General features: G+C 48.0%; 1 protein-coding gene across 26 annotated transcripts in view; it reads left to right on the top strand.

Annotated features, from left to right (window-relative positions):
- ANK1 (ankyrin 1) overlaps positions 1-16,196 on the top strand; it is a 180,818-nt gene that overhangs the window by 83,911 nt on the left and 80,711 nt on the right. For all 26 annotated transcript variants that reach the window (XR_014567554.1, XR_014567555.1, XR_014567556.1 and 23 more), the window contains exons 3-6: positions 12,265-12,363; positions 13,377-13,475; positions 15,782-15,880; positions 16,001-16,186. Coding sequence is in view for 23 of the 26 variants with exons in the window: in XM_083753138.1 (XP_083609264.1) it covers positions 12,265-12,363; positions 13,377-13,475; positions 15,782-15,880; positions 16,001-16,186 (483 nt within the window). In the remaining 3 variants the exon portion in view is untranslated. The remainder of the gene's footprint in view (positions 1-12,264; positions 12,364-13,376; positions 13,476-15,781; positions 15,881-16,000; positions 16,187-16,196) is intronic.

The raw sequence follows: 16,196 nt of genomic DNA, 5'->3' as shown, positions 1-16,196 counted from the left end.
CACAGAGGTGCATGTTCTGGACCAAGCATCTTCAATGAGGAGAAATTCCCATTCGGAACATATGTGTGTCTATGGCAGCTTCAAGATGGCGGCCTGTTTAGTGGTGCTTTCATTTGGATTTGTTTGTGCAACGTTTGTAGGGATGGGCTGCGATGTTGGCTTTTTATTGAGCATTTGTTCAGATTTGTTTATGAGAAAGTGTTACCTCATACTTTCTGGGTTTTTTTAAAATAGATTTTTATTGAATTTTCCCATAATATCTCTGTTCATACCACATATCACATCACATATTTTAACTTATTGAACTTCCCTCAACTCCTCTGACAATCATCCATAATTAATTTTCTATCCTCGCATTCCTTAATTGTAATATCGCCTATAAAAAAAAAAAAAAATTATCCTCGTTTACATTCTTGCAATATTCCTTATTTTTTCACAAAGCTTCTTTAAAGCACACTAGCGTTGTGTGTTCCTCACATACAGTTTTCAAATATTCTCTGAATTTTCCCCAGTCCTCTAAAAACCTATGGTCTCTTTGAAGTCTGATTTTCCCAGTTAATTTGTCCAGTTCTGCATAGTCTATTAGTTTTGTTCTCCAATCTTCCAAAGTCGGTAATTCTTCTTGTTTCCATTTTTGGGCCAACAATATTCTCGCTGCTGTTGTTGCATACTGAAAAAGTTTACAGTCTTTCTTATTTATTTGATTTTTGGTTATTCCCAGTAAGAAGGCTTCTGGTTTCTTTACAAAGCTATATTTCAGCATTTTATTTAATTCATTATATATCATTTCCCAGAACCCCTTCACTTTCTTACACTCCCACCACATATGAATAAATGTACCCTCTTTCTCTTTACATTTCCAACATTTGTTACTGGTTTTGTACATTTTTGCCAATTTAACTGGTGTCATATACCATCTATAAACCATTTTCATCACATTTTCTTTTAACGTAATGCATGCTGTAAACTTTAAATTTTCATTCCATATTTTTTGCCAATCTTCCAAATCTATGCTATATCCTAAATCTCTGGCCCAATAAATCATTACCGCTTTGACTTCCTCATCCATCGTGTGCCATTCCAGTAAGATTTTATACATTTTTGAAAGTATCTTACAAACATTGTTAACAATTTCTGTTTGAAATTTCAAATCTTTTTCTTTATACCCTTTTTCTTTCACCTCTTTTTTAAAGATATCACTTATCTGATGATAGTGCAGCCAATCAAATACATATTCTTGTTACCTCATACTTTCTGGTGCATTATCCTGTCACTTTTCTTATTGCAGAAAAAGTTCAAGGGGAGGGAAGTGGATTTGTTGTCCAAGTGTGCCAGATCACCTTAATGGTGCAACCTGAATTTGCCCAGAAGCAACTGAATCCCTCTTGCAAAACAGCAGCAGTCTCAAAGTGCCCTGTGTCAGAGGTGTTGTCAGGTCAGGGCTGTGTCTCAGCAGTGGAGCACTTTGAGTGCTTTGTGTGTGGAAGGTCTCAGGTTCAACCCCTGGCATCTCCAGTCAGGATTGGGGTTGTCTTCTGTCTGAAACCCTGGAGAGCTGTTGTCAGCAGTGCTCAGCTACACAGAGCAGCACTCTGACTCTGCAACAAGCAGATTTCTATAGTCCTGTGACTTTGGAGCAGAGCACCAAGGCCCAACCTAGCAGAAGAAGCAGGAGACGCTCAAACACAGCAGGATTGGCCTACTTCATTAAATAGAAAAGTATTTTATTGTTTTATAAGTGAAGGTTACACCTGTATACAAAACATGTGATTAATATACAAATATATACAAAACATGTGTGTATCTGAAGAAGTGTGCATGCACACGAAAGCTCATACCAAGAACTGACTTAGTTGGTCTTTAAGGTGCTACTGGAAGGAATTTTTTTTGTTTTGACATGTGATTAATAGAACATCCAACTGCTATTTAAAAAACCAAGCTCCTCCCTCCTTATATAGTCCCCTTAATAGTCCCCATTCACTTAGGGCTTTGGCGACTAGTACAAACACTATGAATTGGGTCTGACAGCTCACAGGCAGTCAGCACATTGTCTTGAGGATGGGGGTGATATCATCTCTTGCCACCCCATAAAGTAACTGCATAGCGTCATTCTGCATGAGCTGCAGCTTCCAAAGAGCTGTCCATGTAGAGTGCATTGCAGGAATCTATCCGGGAGGTGCTTAGAGCATGGATCACTGAGATGAAATGCTCTTGGGCTAGGAATGGGTGTAATTGGCTGTAAGCGCTCCTTGCAAGTGACGCCACCTGTGTCCCGCCAGAGAAAGCTTTGCATTGAGGAGCTCCTCACAAGCCACGTTCCTGCTCTCTCAGGGGGAATGCTACCTTGTCTAGAACAGGCCAACATCCCCATACCTAAAACTGAGCACCACTTACTCACAGGAACTCCATCTTGTCTAGATTTAGCTTTAGTTTATTGTCCACCCTCTCCAGCCATCAAAGCCTCTAGGCTGCTAGTTTCAGCACTCAAACAGCCTCTCCTGATTTAAGTGGAAAATGGGGGGAGAGCCGGGTGCCTTCTGCATGCTGATGAGACCATGCTCCAAATCTCCAGTTGACGGGTTCTAATGGCTTCATATAGACATTAAACAGCACGGGGGAGAAGATGGACCTTTGAGGGGCCCCACGGTCTAAAGGCTGTAGCTCCAAGCAGTTGTCCCCCCGTGCTGTTTCCTGCCAAATACGCTGAAGGTAGAAGTGGAACCACTGCAGTCCAGTGCCTCCATCTTCCTCACACCCCCGGAGTTGTTCCCTGAGGACACCATGGTTGATGGTTTCAGAAGCCACTGAGAGATCAAGGAGACCCAACAGGGTTCCATCTCCTCCTCATCTCTCTTCTGATAAAGTTAACCCAGCTTGCTCCCTTTCCATTCCCGGGCTTGGAGGAAAGTTGTGTTTTGGTTTGTCTAGAGCGAATTTGGTAAGTTCCAGTTTAAAATGCACACAGAATGAATTCCTCCCTTATCCCTAATTTCACTGCACAACCTTCCCTTGAAGCAGCCACTTCACTTTTTGGTCATGTTGGGTGATTTTGTATCTTGCTGCACTGCTGTTTGATCCTGTTCTGCTGAGGAAGAAGATGTGTTCCTCTGGAGAGTCTCTTTTCCCCCAGCGCAGGCACAGGCACAGGCACAAATCCAGCCCTTGATTCTGGAGGCAGCTGCCGTTTGTTCTTAATTGGGAGAGACTGTTGTGCTCATTATCATGAAGTGCTGCTGTCAAGCCGGGCTCCCGCCCAAGAAGAGGAAGGGAGGCCTTGTGGTAATGGATGCACACACACAGCTCTTGGGTAGATTTTCTTCCCCATCACTGATCAGAAATAAATACTTATTCAAGGTGCCCCCCACCCCAGCTCTTTTAGAAAACTGAGACCAAAAAAAGGGGAGAAGTCTAATAGGATCACATTCCCTCTGGATGTGTGGAATTGTGTCTGTTGGGTATTATCTGGACTTAGGAGAGGCAGGGTGGATCCAACCACCCTCAGTTTTCCCAAGCTGTCTGGTTTAAGTGAGAAAAGCGCAGGGCAGGGGAGTAGTTGCGGTCACTATTTATATATTCGTACACTTTCATAATGCAAGACAGCTCTTGCACCCTTCAGGAGGAGATGGTCACATTAGTCCAGGCATCCCTAACCTTCGGCCCTCCAGATGTTTTGGACTACAATTCCCATCAGTCCTGACCACTGGTCCTGCTAGCTAGGGATCATGAGAGTTGTAGGCCAAAACATCTGTAGGGCCGCAGGTTGGGGATGCCTGCATTAGTCTTTGTTGCAGGAAGTTTATTAAAATGAGTATGTGAAATATACTCAGAGTCCTGCAGTGATTTCATGCTCTTTCATGCTTGTAAAACAGTGATTGAATTTCCCCCCAAAACTCAGGCCTTTATATACATTATTTACACAATGAGTCCCGTCTGATTGGCTGATTCTGCTTCCCTCCTGGAGCCTGATTGGTGTTCTCCTGCAGGCCAAGCAGTTGTTGCATTCTAGCAGCGGCGTAGCGTGGGTTGTCAGCACCTGGGGCAGGGCAAGTAATTTGTGCCCCCCAACCCGGGGCAAGGCAAGTAATTTGCGCCCCCTAACCCCTAACCTGCCGTCGCCGCCAGCTTCTTCTTGCTGCTGCCTGGGCTGGGGTATTTACGGTAAGGTAGCCACGGCGGCGGCAGCGGGTCCGTGTCTGGTGATCTGAGGCGAGTTGCCGCTGGCGCTGCCGCCCAAACGACGCCGCTTGCCTGGAGGAGGAGGAGGGCAGAGAGGCGAGGAAAATGCAACATGGCCCAGCAGCTGCAGCGGCGGCGTGAGGAGGGGCTGCCTGGCACGCCCTCCGCGGCTCTGACGCGCGGGAACTGCGGCGAGTGCTGAGAGCTGCTGCCTGCCGGACGCCTTCAGCCCGGTCGCGCGCACAGCTCGTCGGTTCCGTGAGACATGGGGCTCTGCTACAGCCTGCGCCCGAGGCTCTTCGGCGACTCCGGAGGCGGCGAGCGCGCCCCCCCCCGATGTTGCGCCCGGTGCGGCCGGGCCCCCCTGCACCCCCCACGCTACGCCACTGCATTCTAGGATCCTACCTGCCTATTGTTCTAGGATCCAAGCTTAGTACATAACAGTATACAATTGCATCTTTGACGACTAACTGGGTTGCTTCTTTTTCAAAGAGCACCAGCTTGTTAAGGAGTTAATTGCCTACATAATTGGAAAATTACCATCCAGAAATTGGTAGCAACAATGGAGCGCTCACACGCAAGGCCCTTGGAACAGGCTTTCCGGAGCCTGATTCTTTTTAAAGCTTTCTCATGCCTCCTCCCAAGCCTTGCACTGACACTCCTGGCACAGCGCCCTGTCTTGGAATTCCCGCTCCTGTGTCAGGTAGATTGGGATCTACTGGGAGAGTTCTGGGTGGTTTGCAGCAGATCAGCAAGAAATGATTTTAACTCCTGGTTACCTCACAAAAACAACACCTCAAAAGCTTTCTCTCCCTTCCATAAAAAAACAATACGTGCAGAAGGTGGGGAACCGGAGTGGATTTTTGTGGGAAAGGCGTTGTGAGCTTGCTGCTGGTACTGATCACAAATTCCTGGGCTGAGCATGTTCTCAGACACATGCTGAGTTGTATCCAATCAAGTTCTGCTCAGAGTAGACCTACTGAAATTAATGGGCCTAAAGTTAGCCATAAAAACCACTCTTGCTCAATTCTTCATGTGTGGCCGCCTGCCTGACCCACTCATTTGCACCTGGCTCCAGTTGGTGAATCTTAGGGCTCTAGGATGAGCCTACCCTAAAGTAGATCCTGCAGGTGTGAGACCTGGCTGCCTCTCATGAACTCTGATAGCAGGCTCAACAATTAGGGCTGCCACTTTAATTTCCCATAATATCTTTGGAGCAACCAGTGCCAGATTTAGGGTGGTATGGGTGGTTCCCCTGTAAAAGGGGGTGTAAATTGAGAAGATCCATTTGGGGATGCAAAACTCAGAGTGCCATATTATGAAAGATTACCTTACCAAAGTCTGCCTCTGGAGCAAGGCATCAGCTGGGACTTTGTAAGAAACCTAAACAGTTCTTTGAGGAACAAGGGCACCCAGAAGAGCCTTTCTTTGGCCCCTGGTCTGAAGGCAGCATGGGAAACATTTCTCCCCGCAGTCTTGGATACAGCACATAGTTGTGGGGTAGCCCCTGTTAGGGGGGTGGTGTGTTACAGCGCCAACGATCTCTTCTGTTCCTGCCTTAATTTCTAGGCATGTTCTAGCTTCTTTTCGGGAGGAAGCCAAGGGAGCCATCACAGCTGGCTCAGTGGTGCTGCGGCTGCAGCTGCTAAGAGCTAGCAAATGCCCTGCCGCCAATTTCATTTTATTGATCTGTTCCCAGACACGGACCTTGGCTTCCTGTTGCCTTAGGTGCTCTTCCAGAATGTTTCGCTTATTCCCTGACCTGAAAGGACTGCAACTGCTCTGGCTAATAGAGCCAGGCCTTGGTGTCAGTGTGGCTCCCATGTTGAGGGCCTGTTTGTCTAAGCCATAGAGGAAGCTTTTCCTGCCCTTGAGTGCCCCTTCCAGGCCACAGGCGAGGCCTTCTGCCTTGAGGTGCTCCCACATCGCAGGGTGAGTTGTGTGTCAGACTGAGCCCCCCTCCCTGTTCAGGAAGTTTCATTCATGAGGTGGAGTGCTAGAAATTTGGGGCAAGGAGGGGTTGCTGCCAGATGCTAGAAGTTTGTCTTCAGTGAGAGATAGGCAGTGGCATTAACAGTTTATAGGTGTAGATTGTCTGGGAAATCAAAATTCAGCACCAAGACCCCACATCCTCTCCAGGAAAAGCTGTGATCTGAAACCTTAAACGATGCAACTGTGCTAGTTTTTCATTTCCTTATGCTTTCTTCCCCAATGACTTATTCAGCAATCTTCCTCTTCTACACAATTTACTCTGGATTGCTACACAAAAAGGGTGGTGTCAGAGGGGAGACTTCACCCCCAAGCCAGCTTTTTCTCGCTCCCCACGTTACTCCCCCCGCCCCCGCTGTCTGCTTTGCTTCACTTCCTGTCTGATTAAGATAAGGTTACCAGATTTTTTTCAAAGAATCCGGGGACACTTTTCTTTTTAAGAGAAAAAAAAGTTATTGAAAAAAGTTTTATTTTTTAAAAAGTAATCTCTTCTGTAGTCTCCTCTGTCATGCAGCCTTCCTCTGGGCCCCGACCTGCTCTCTTGGAGCGCTAGCTGCCGTGGAGTAGGCTTGGTGAGGGCCTGGGCTTGGCTACATGTCCTTGCCCTACCAGTGCTCTCCTACTTCTGCTCCTCTGCGGAGGTGGCTCCCCTCTTTTTTCTCCTTCCTCTTTCTCTCTCTCCCTTCTCCTCTCCTCCTTCTCTCTGCATCAGCTCCGGGGTTTTCCTGGGCAGCTGGGTGGCTGGGCACTCTCACTCACAGCTCGATTTGGGTCATGGGGGTGGTGGTCAGCAGTTCCCCCAGTTGATGCGCTGGGTGTCCCCAGTTTCCCCTTGGCGGCAGCAGCGGCAGCCTCAGCAGCCTGCAGCCAGCCTGGTAGCGCAGTTGGCTCTGGCTGGCTTCAGGAGCTGCTCGCTGCTGTGATGCCCACCATTTTGCCTCGCCAGAAGTCCCCATATGATGTGTCTTGTGCCATTGAACCATTCACGCAACATTCATTCCATACTAATAAATCTACAGCACTTAAAATATAAATCCGGGGTCATTCCGGGGACAGATTTTGTCCGGTAACAGATTTGTAAATCTGGGGACTGTCTTTGGGAAACAGAGAACCTAAAAGCTGGCTTGCTATTTTGTGCCATTTTGGTTGGTCCTAATAAAGGCATCTCCACCTCTACTGTGGATTTTGAAGTATTTCTGCACCTTCTAGCTGTGACGGAAAAGTTTGTTTTTGCTGGGGTAGGTTGGGTCCCCAAGTATTTCCTTTTCTTTTCCCCATGTCAGAAAAGGGTTAATGTATGGCAGCCTCTGATTGGCCGAGGTTCCAGGAGGGGCAGTTGAAAAGGAGAGGATTTGGAGAGACAGGGAGTGAGTTTTGGAGGGAGGAGGCTTTGGTTGGGATGATAGGCAGAGAGAGAGGAGGGAGAGGAGAGGGAGTTGGTTCTGGGTAGAAACATCCACTCTGAGGAAGATATCACAAGCTAGAGAAAGGAGTCTCTGAGCTTAGGGTGAAGGACAGTGTGTGGTGTCTTGTGAGAGTAAAGCCAGGCTGAGCCAGGAGAAGTAGAAGCTGGAAAGAGACCATCTACTTAGGTCTCATTCCAGTCAGGAGGGGAGAGATACTTCTAATAAGAGAAGAGTCCCAAACCAGTGGAACCTTGGGTCTATTACTTGGAGTACTGCAGGAGTAGGGTTGTCTAAGGGGTGTCTAACTGACAGAAAGTACCACCTTGTTAAGAACCAAAGTACAGTGGTGCCCCGCAAGACGAATGCCTCACAAGACGGAAAACCCACTAGACGAAAGGGTTTTCCGTTTTGGAGGTGCTTCGCAAAACGAATTTCCTATGGGCTTGCTTCGCAAGATGAAAATGTCTTGCGAGTTCCTGCGGGGTTTTTTTCCTCCCCCCCTTTTCCCCAAGCCGCTAAGCCGCTTAACAGCTGATCAGCTAAGCCCGCTAAGCCGCTAATAGCGCTAATCCGCTAATCCGCTAATGGGCTTGCTTCGCAAGACGAAAAAACCGCAAGATGAAGAGACTCGCGGAACGGATTCTTTTCGTCTTGCGAGGCACCACTGTATTAAGTTAAGAACCAAAGTATTAAGTGTGAAACAACTGAGAAAACCCTGAAGTGAAATAACATTGTAAACTGAAGTATCCTAAATTTTATTCACTTGTGTCATAAACTTCCTTGTTAAATAAAATCATTATTGTTTATTTGTACAAATCCCTTCTGAGACTCCTAATTATTAAGTTTACCTCACGCAAGTCCCCTACAAGATAATCTGAGGTAGTCTGTGGGGATTTTTGGGATTGGTGTTCTGTGAGTTGGTTGCGCCGTGGCAGTCAGACCCTGCTTTTCACAGAGCAACAGCGCCAGGGGGAAAAGAGACATTGCCCTAGCCACACAAGGCAACTGTGCTTGAGCCACTAAACCTGGATCCTTTGCCTGTCAGCTCGTCTACTATTTCATCCACCCTTCCCTTTTACAACGACTGGAATCTTGGCATTTAATAAATAATAATGTAGACATCCAATGAAGCTGAATGTTGGGAGATTCAGGACGGATAAAGTACGTCACATGGCGCATAGTTAAGGTAAGGGCAGGGATGGCCACCAACAGTGGCTTTGAAAGAAGACTGGGCAGATTGTGGAGGAGAAGCCTATCAGGGGCCCCAGTTGGAGACAGAGATGCTTCTGAATGCCAGTTGCTGGAACCCCAGGAGAGGAGAGGCCTCTTGGGCTCAGTCCTGCTAGTGGGCTTCCCACGGAGGCGTCTGCTTGGCCACTGTGAGGCTAGTGGACGAGAGGGACTCCTGGCCTGACCCTGCAGGCTCCTGTTATGCTCTTACACTAGTAATAATATTCTGTGTCCAGAACCGCATTGCATCTGAGTCCTGAAACTAAACATCTACGTTCTGCACTGGCTGCCTATATCTTACTGAACCAAGTTCAATGTGTAGCTGCCAGTGGACAAAGCCCCAAACTGCTCACCTGAAGGGTTGTCTCATTCCTTAAACCCAGATCAGCTGCAATAATCTGGAGGAGTCCTCCTGACTTCCCCATGGTCCTATTCATTTAGGGCTGATCTACACTCCCTCTGGTCTCACTGCTTTCTCTAGAGGGAAACTGCTCTTCGACGCCCTATTGGAGCAAATGGCAATTCGGGTTTTCTCCAGATTGACGTTTGCTCTGATTTAGCACTGAGGAGCGGGTTTTCCCTACAAAAGGAAGGGAGAAACCGCTCAGACTTGTGCTTTTTCTAGGAATGGGGAAAGCAGAAGCCCTTGGTGTCTACACAAACTAAGATTTTTAGCATAGTACTGGCACCAGTATTTTGAAATGCTGCTCCAGCTGAATTCAAACAATTCTGATATTTCATTACCTGTTCAGAATGATTTTGTTTTGCCAATAATTTTTAGATAAATAAAATTCAGTGCTGGTCTTTTGCTCTGTCATTTGTGATATTGTAATTTTATGATGTTTTAATTATTCTATTGGGTTTTATATAAGTTGGCCATCTACAGTCTTATTAAGGAATTGAATAAATGGAAATGTGGCTTTCTGGGATGAGCCACCAGTGAAAATTGGTGAGCAAGCCCTCTGAGTCAAATGGGCATGGGGGGGGGGGTGCACTACCTGATTCTCTGTCAAATGGGGCATCTGCTCTGGGACTGATCATCTGCCAGTCATGACAAATTCTGGAGCTTGTTAAGTGAAGACCCAGGTGCCCGTCCGCTGCTGGCCTCTCATGGTCTGATAGCGCACCTGCCTTTCCACCCTGGGGAATATCACACTTGTGGTCAAGGTCCAACCTCACATGTCCTGTATGAGATAAAAGAGGGATGCGTGTGGTCAGACCTAGCCCACAAGCCTTGTATTCTCACACAAAACTGAGCACGGCCTCTTAACCTACCATCTGATCACCATCACCATCTGCACCAGCCTCAATTCCATCACCACCATTCTCAGAGGACCTGCATCTGCATCTTCCATCTGTCATGTGCCACTTTAGATGCCCAGCAGCAAAGAGAAAGAGACCTCGGATTGCCCTGGGATGCCAATGTGGTGCCTAGCTGAAAAGGAAGGAAGAATCCACATGGTTTGGGGTGGGTGCAGGGAGCCTGTGTCCGCTTGCAGGGAGTTTGGGGCTTCAAGGCAAAGATGTTATTTACCTGTGTGGGTTTAGGGACCAGTAGGATGGCCATCAGTCTTGGGCCACACATAGTGCATAGATTTAAAGCACTATGATACCCATTTAAAAAGTTGTGGGCCCCCCTCCCCACCCAAATAATAATTCTGGGAATTCTGGTTTGTTAAAGGGTGCTGAGAATTGTTTGGAAACTCTAATTCCCCTTACAGAGCTATGATTCCCAAAGTTCCCTGGGAAAAGAGATTGATTGTTAAACCACTCTGAGAACTGTAGCCCTACCTGTAGGGGCATAAGGGCTTCCTATCAACTCTCCCTGTGGTCCCCAGGATTCGGGGGGGGGGGCACGGCTGCTTAAACCAGTACAATACTGCTTTACAATGTCTGGAGCGGATGTGGTGTTCTTTGGGCTTATCCTCCAGATGACCTATTGACGGAGCAGGTACACTGATTCGCTTGCACAAAGCTTATGCAGAGCTTAGACTTTATTGAGCATTCATTCTGATTTGCTTGCAGGGGGGTTATACAGCCATGAACTTTCCTCCCAAATTTATGCTGATTTGTTTCTGGGGTGTTTCCACATCATTCATTCATCCCACACTTTCCCTCTTAACCATTCATTCATCCCAACAGGTTGTTGCTGTTGCTGTTAAATGGTTTTGTTGTGCCAGCATGACAGACTAGCTTTCATCCACTTCAGTTGCACAGACCTAAAGTACACCCTTGGATTCCTCCTGCGAAATACTGACGGTCTAGAGGTGATGCCCCCCCCCAACCTGTGCATAGGAGTTTCAAATGTCTCCCCTTTCACCTGGCCGCTTTTCCAGGGTCTCTCTGTTGTGCTTGGAAAGGTGGTGAGGGGGCTCTGCTCACTTGCTCAGGGGGGCAGCAGGGGGGCTGGCAAGGTGGAGCCATGCTGGCTGGTTCTGCGCACGGACTCAGACTGATTCAGCCGTTGCCCAGCTCTGGTCGCCTCACCTCAGAAAGGATATTGTAGAGTGGGAAAAGGTTCTGGCAGGATCAGGCCAGTGGCCCATCTAAGCCAGCATCCTGCAGGAAGCCCACAGGCAGGATTCGAGCACAAGAGCCCTCTTCCCTCCTGTCAACTGGGATTCAGAAACATGGCTGCCTCAAGGTGTGGAAGCAGAACACAGCCATCCTGGCTAGGAGCCATTGAGAGTCTTGTCCTCCATGAAGTTGTCCCAGTTGGTGCCATTGCTTCCTCCTGTGGCAGCTTAACTATGCGCTGTTATTCTCAGTGCCAGGATATCCTTAGAAACTCTATCTTCACAATTGGTAGAGTTAAACAAATGAATTGAGTGTGTGTGTGCATATGCAAAACATGGCCAGAAGAAACTTGGATACTTTATTGGTGCCATTGTTGGGACCCAGTTGGAAGACGAATCAATGACCTGTCCTGCTAAAAGCTTAGTCCAGAACCATTACTGTGGAATTTCTTCTACCTGTAGTTAGTAGGATTAACAGCTGTGACTAGTAGCAAACTTGAATTGACAAGATTAAATGACATAATGACAGCAGCAGCAACAACAACAATGTGCTGTTTGTCATGAACAAATGACAAACCCAAATTATTCTTTTAAGCTGAAAATGGTTGCCTTTTCTGTCTTCTTATACCTCAGCATTACTAGGTGTAATTCCTATTCCTTGATGTTTTCAACTTTATATTTTAGATTGATCCTGCATAATTGTATATGCATGTGGCAGAAATATAATAAAGAGATCACGCACACCAGAAATGTTGCAGGACACCTGTAGTGTTCCCCTTGATGAAGCATGTGGTGTGTGTGGAACAGTTGCCCCTCTCTCCAACACTCTGGGTTGAACATCTGAGCCCCTGCCCTGGCTGAATCTGAACTTGTTGCAAGGCAGAGCCAGTGAAGAGCGAGCAAGCTCACTTCCGGCCCTGGTCTCATGGAGTCTCTCCTCTTTCCAGAATGGGTTGAATGCTTTGCACCTGGCCTCCAAGGAGGGACATGTGAAGATGGTGGCTGAGTTGCTGCACAAGGAAATAATTTTGGAAACCACCACCAAGGTAAGCCCCCCCCCCCCAGGTTGGGGTGGGAATGGCTCTTTTGAAACTGAGGTTGGAGACAGACAAAGGAGGCCTGCAACCAACAAGAAGAGCTCTCATGGTTGCTGAGACCAGCAAATGAGCCTCTCCGGGGCTAGAATCCCTTATATATATCCTTTATAGAGACCAAACAGAAATCTCCTCACAAAGTTGCTCTTTGCTGCCCCGGGGGAAAGGATTTCTGCTGGAAATACAACAGAGAGAAAGGCTTAAACATTGCACAGTTCCAATCCTGCTTTTTTTGTTTTTAAGTGCATGTTGATTGCTTTCTCATAATTAACACCATGTCTTGTTTGATTCAAAGTAAATCCCACCAGCCTGAAGTCTACCCACGAGCTTGATTTAGACTGCAGGACCCTAGCAATTGTGGACACTTCACTTATGATCATTAGCAGCCCCTAACTGTGTGGTTAATTGGGGTGGGTTAAAGAGTGGCTATCCGCCAGCTCAGCTGACGCTGTTGTCACATATTCATAGAATTGAACAATGGAGGTGGAGATGCTTATTCAGAAGAAGAAAAGGCTAAGGATTAAACCCTACACAAATCTGGAGTGGTCCCTAAGAGGGTTAGATGGCGCCTTGTACACCACCTTCTGGCAACTCCTGCAGCCAAGCTGGTGTCAAAGGAATTGCTCTGCTTTCCTTTGGACCACATCAGCAGGCCTGGGCAGCCCAGGATCTCCAGACACACTGCCCAGGTTTGCTCCCTGGGGAGGTCACTTTGGTGCTACTAGCACAGCGGTTTGACTTCACCCCCAGAGGCATACTCCATTGTATCTTGAGACAGATGGATGTCAACTAGAACAAAATACGCTAGTGATACGCTACCCAACTTGGGTGTGTGTGTGGTTTTCTGCTGTTTTCTCAATGTATAGATCCATAGGGGTTTGTTTGTTTGTTTTTAAAGGTGTTTTTTCTAGACTGCTTGCAATTTGTACCCTGCTTGACCCTTTTCTTCCATCTGGCTTTTTCAGAAAGGGAACACGGCCTTGCACATCGCTGCCTTGGCAGGACAAGAGGACGTGGTGAGGGAGCTGGTGAACTTTGGGGCAAATGTCAATGCACAGTCCCAGGTAAGTTGCCTGCCTCTCCCTATCCCTGCAGTGGCCTCGCCTGGGCAAAGAGCTGGGAGGCTCTGAAGCTTCAGGGCTTTGAAGGCTCTGCAGGGAAAGACCAGGAGTGGACCAGGCCCCTTAACAAGCAGGGGGCAGAGAGTATTGGGCGCACAAGGAAACCGATTCTACATTGATCCAGCAGTCCTTTGCCAGACTTGGCAAGCCAGCCAAGCTGTGTGCCTTATTATTGTTTTTAAATAGTAGTAGTAGTAGTAGTAGTAGTAGTAGTAGTAGTAGTAATAATACTAGAACAGGGCTAGGGAACCTTTTTCAGACTAAGGGCCACATTGCCTTCTGGATAAGCATTCAGGGGCCACAAGCAAATGGTGGTGGTGGTGGGGAAGCTCATGCAAAAGTAAGCAGAGTAGCAAATGTCAATGTGCTCTGGTTCCTACACCCGCCGGCATCCGTCCCTCTCTGTCCTCCTTCCAAGTGAGAGAGAAGTGCTCCGGGAGGGTGTGAAGCCACGGCTGGACTGTCTGCCACTGTGCAAACAGATGAGTCCCATCTGTTGCTCTGCCCGTTCTGCCCACTTTCCCCTCCCTGACCCTACCTGCCACCATTATGTGGTCCCTGCAAGAGAGACTGTGGCCCCGGGTCTATTTCAAACCAATCACCAATGGTGTTAGTTGGCTGATTAATCTGCCCACTTCAAGCCTGCAGCATTGTAAATATTGCTTAGCTTGAGTCTGGCTGTGCTGGGTGAAGCTTGCAGATTCAAAGCCATCCAAGGTCTCTCTCTCACATCCCTCTGTGTGCATCACATAGATGCTTCTAAGCAGCTTCACTCCCCGGCTATCTCCCTGCCAGCGTCACTCTCTTTCTGCCAGGCAGCCAACCATCCTCATGTCACCTGCTCCGGCAGAGCTGCGGGGGGGGGGGGGGGCAGTGTGGGTCGCCATGTCTCTGTGCCTGTTTGGATGGAATAGGGACCATCATCTGGCGCCGGAGCCCCCTGCTGGCCCTGGGGAGGCACTGTCCCTCCGTGACAGTCTGCTGTGTCTTTGAGTTACATAAGCAGGTATCTGAAGGTCAAACAAATGCCAGGGAGTTGGAGAGAAATTGGGTAGGGAAGCACTGAGGCAAGGTGGGGGGTGGAATGCAGAATGACAGGCTTAGGGGGCCTAGAGGGCAAGCTCTCTATTTTCAGGACTCACTGCTGTCGGTCACTCTGGCTGAGATCAGCAAGCAGACCCCTCCCCCTCCCCCAAATCCTTCTGATCCTGTTTGCAATTTGTACTTTTGAGTCATTTTCCCAAAGCAAGGAGACTGAGTGTGCTTGCCTTTGGTTGCATAAACATGAAGGAATGCTCATTTTGTGAGCGCTTTAGAGCTAATGCTCAGCCTCTCCGCTTATGCTGGCGATACTTTTGCTAAGCAGGTGAGTAAACAGCTGGCAATTCCAACCATTTGGTTTTAATATGCACAGACCGAGATTTGCATTAGGCTAGCAGTTTATTTGTTTCCTTTCTAGATTATTCTTTGCTAAGCAGGATCTTCAGTAGAAACTGAAATGAATAAAAAATGCAGAACTGTTGTTTAAAATTTCATCGTTGATAACCTTCTTTCCAAATCCTTCCGTCCTCCCTTCCTCCCTTCCCTCCCTCCCTCCCTCATCCTAAATCCTACTCCAGCCCCACACCGTCTCCTTTTCTGTTATTTTATGGGTGGTCCCAAGGCCTTTTGGTGCCTACAGTAGAGAATCCAAATGATGCTCCTAACCCAATCCACCTCTCCATACCAGTTAGCCCAGGGCACACATTGGGAAGGTTCCTTGTATTGCTGAAGGATTACTGAAGGATCAGTTGTATTGCTCTCTTCTCTTTGGGGTCCTTGCCTTCCAAGGACAGGTTTCCCCCTGTCTCACCATCCAGAGTGACGGTGCGGTTTTCCAGACATAGAAATGAAACTTCCAAAAGCAGAAGCAAGGGCAGGTTCCCCTTGCCCCTACTTTTTGTCCCAGTTTGCAGCCTTCTCCCTGTGAAGTTCAGCAGGAGCTGCTGATAAGCAACCCTATTTCTCTCTGCATAGCACTGCTCTGGTTTCCATTGGTCATCACACCATGTGACAAAGAGCTGGGACTCAGAAACAGGCTTTTTGCTGTTATGCGACCATTGATTCTATTGAACTTTGGAGTATTTCCCTTTGCCCCATAAGCCAATCCATTTCACCCCTTGTGCCTCCCTGCCGTTCTGTGATCAGCAGCGATCGATGGGGGTTGTTTTGTGTGACTGGCAATGCAGGTTCTGATTCTGTGTTTGCAGAAAGGCTTTACGCCTCTGTACATGGCAGCACAGGAGAATCACCTGGAAGTGGTCAAGTTCCTGCTGGAGAATGGCGCCAACCAAAACGTTGCCACGGAAGTGAGTAGCTCCCCCTTTGTCCGGAGTTCCCACTCCATGCTCTGCCCTTGCGCTTCTTTGGGATGACACAGACCCCTTGGCTCACTATGTCTCTCTTCCTCCCTCCCTGATCCACGGCAGGATGGATTCACACCTCTGGCTGTGGCTCTGCAGCAGGGCCACGAAAATGTGGTGGCTCACCTGATTAACTACGGGACCAGGGGCAAAGTGCGGCTGCCAGCACTGCACATAGCTGCACGCAATGATGACACTCGCACGGCGGCTGTGCTCCTGCAGAACGACCCCAATGCGGACGTCCTGTCCAAGGTAGGCAGGG

This window comes from Podarcis gaigeae, assembly GCF_964106915.1.
Source record: "Podarcis gaigeae genome assembly, chromosome: 8".
Lineage (NCBI taxonomy): Eukaryota > Metazoa > Chordata > Lepidosauria > Squamata > Lacertidae > Podarcis > Podarcis gaigeae.
Note: the sequence above shows the minus strand (reverse complement) of the source record. Positions and strands in the feature narration are given on the sequence as shown.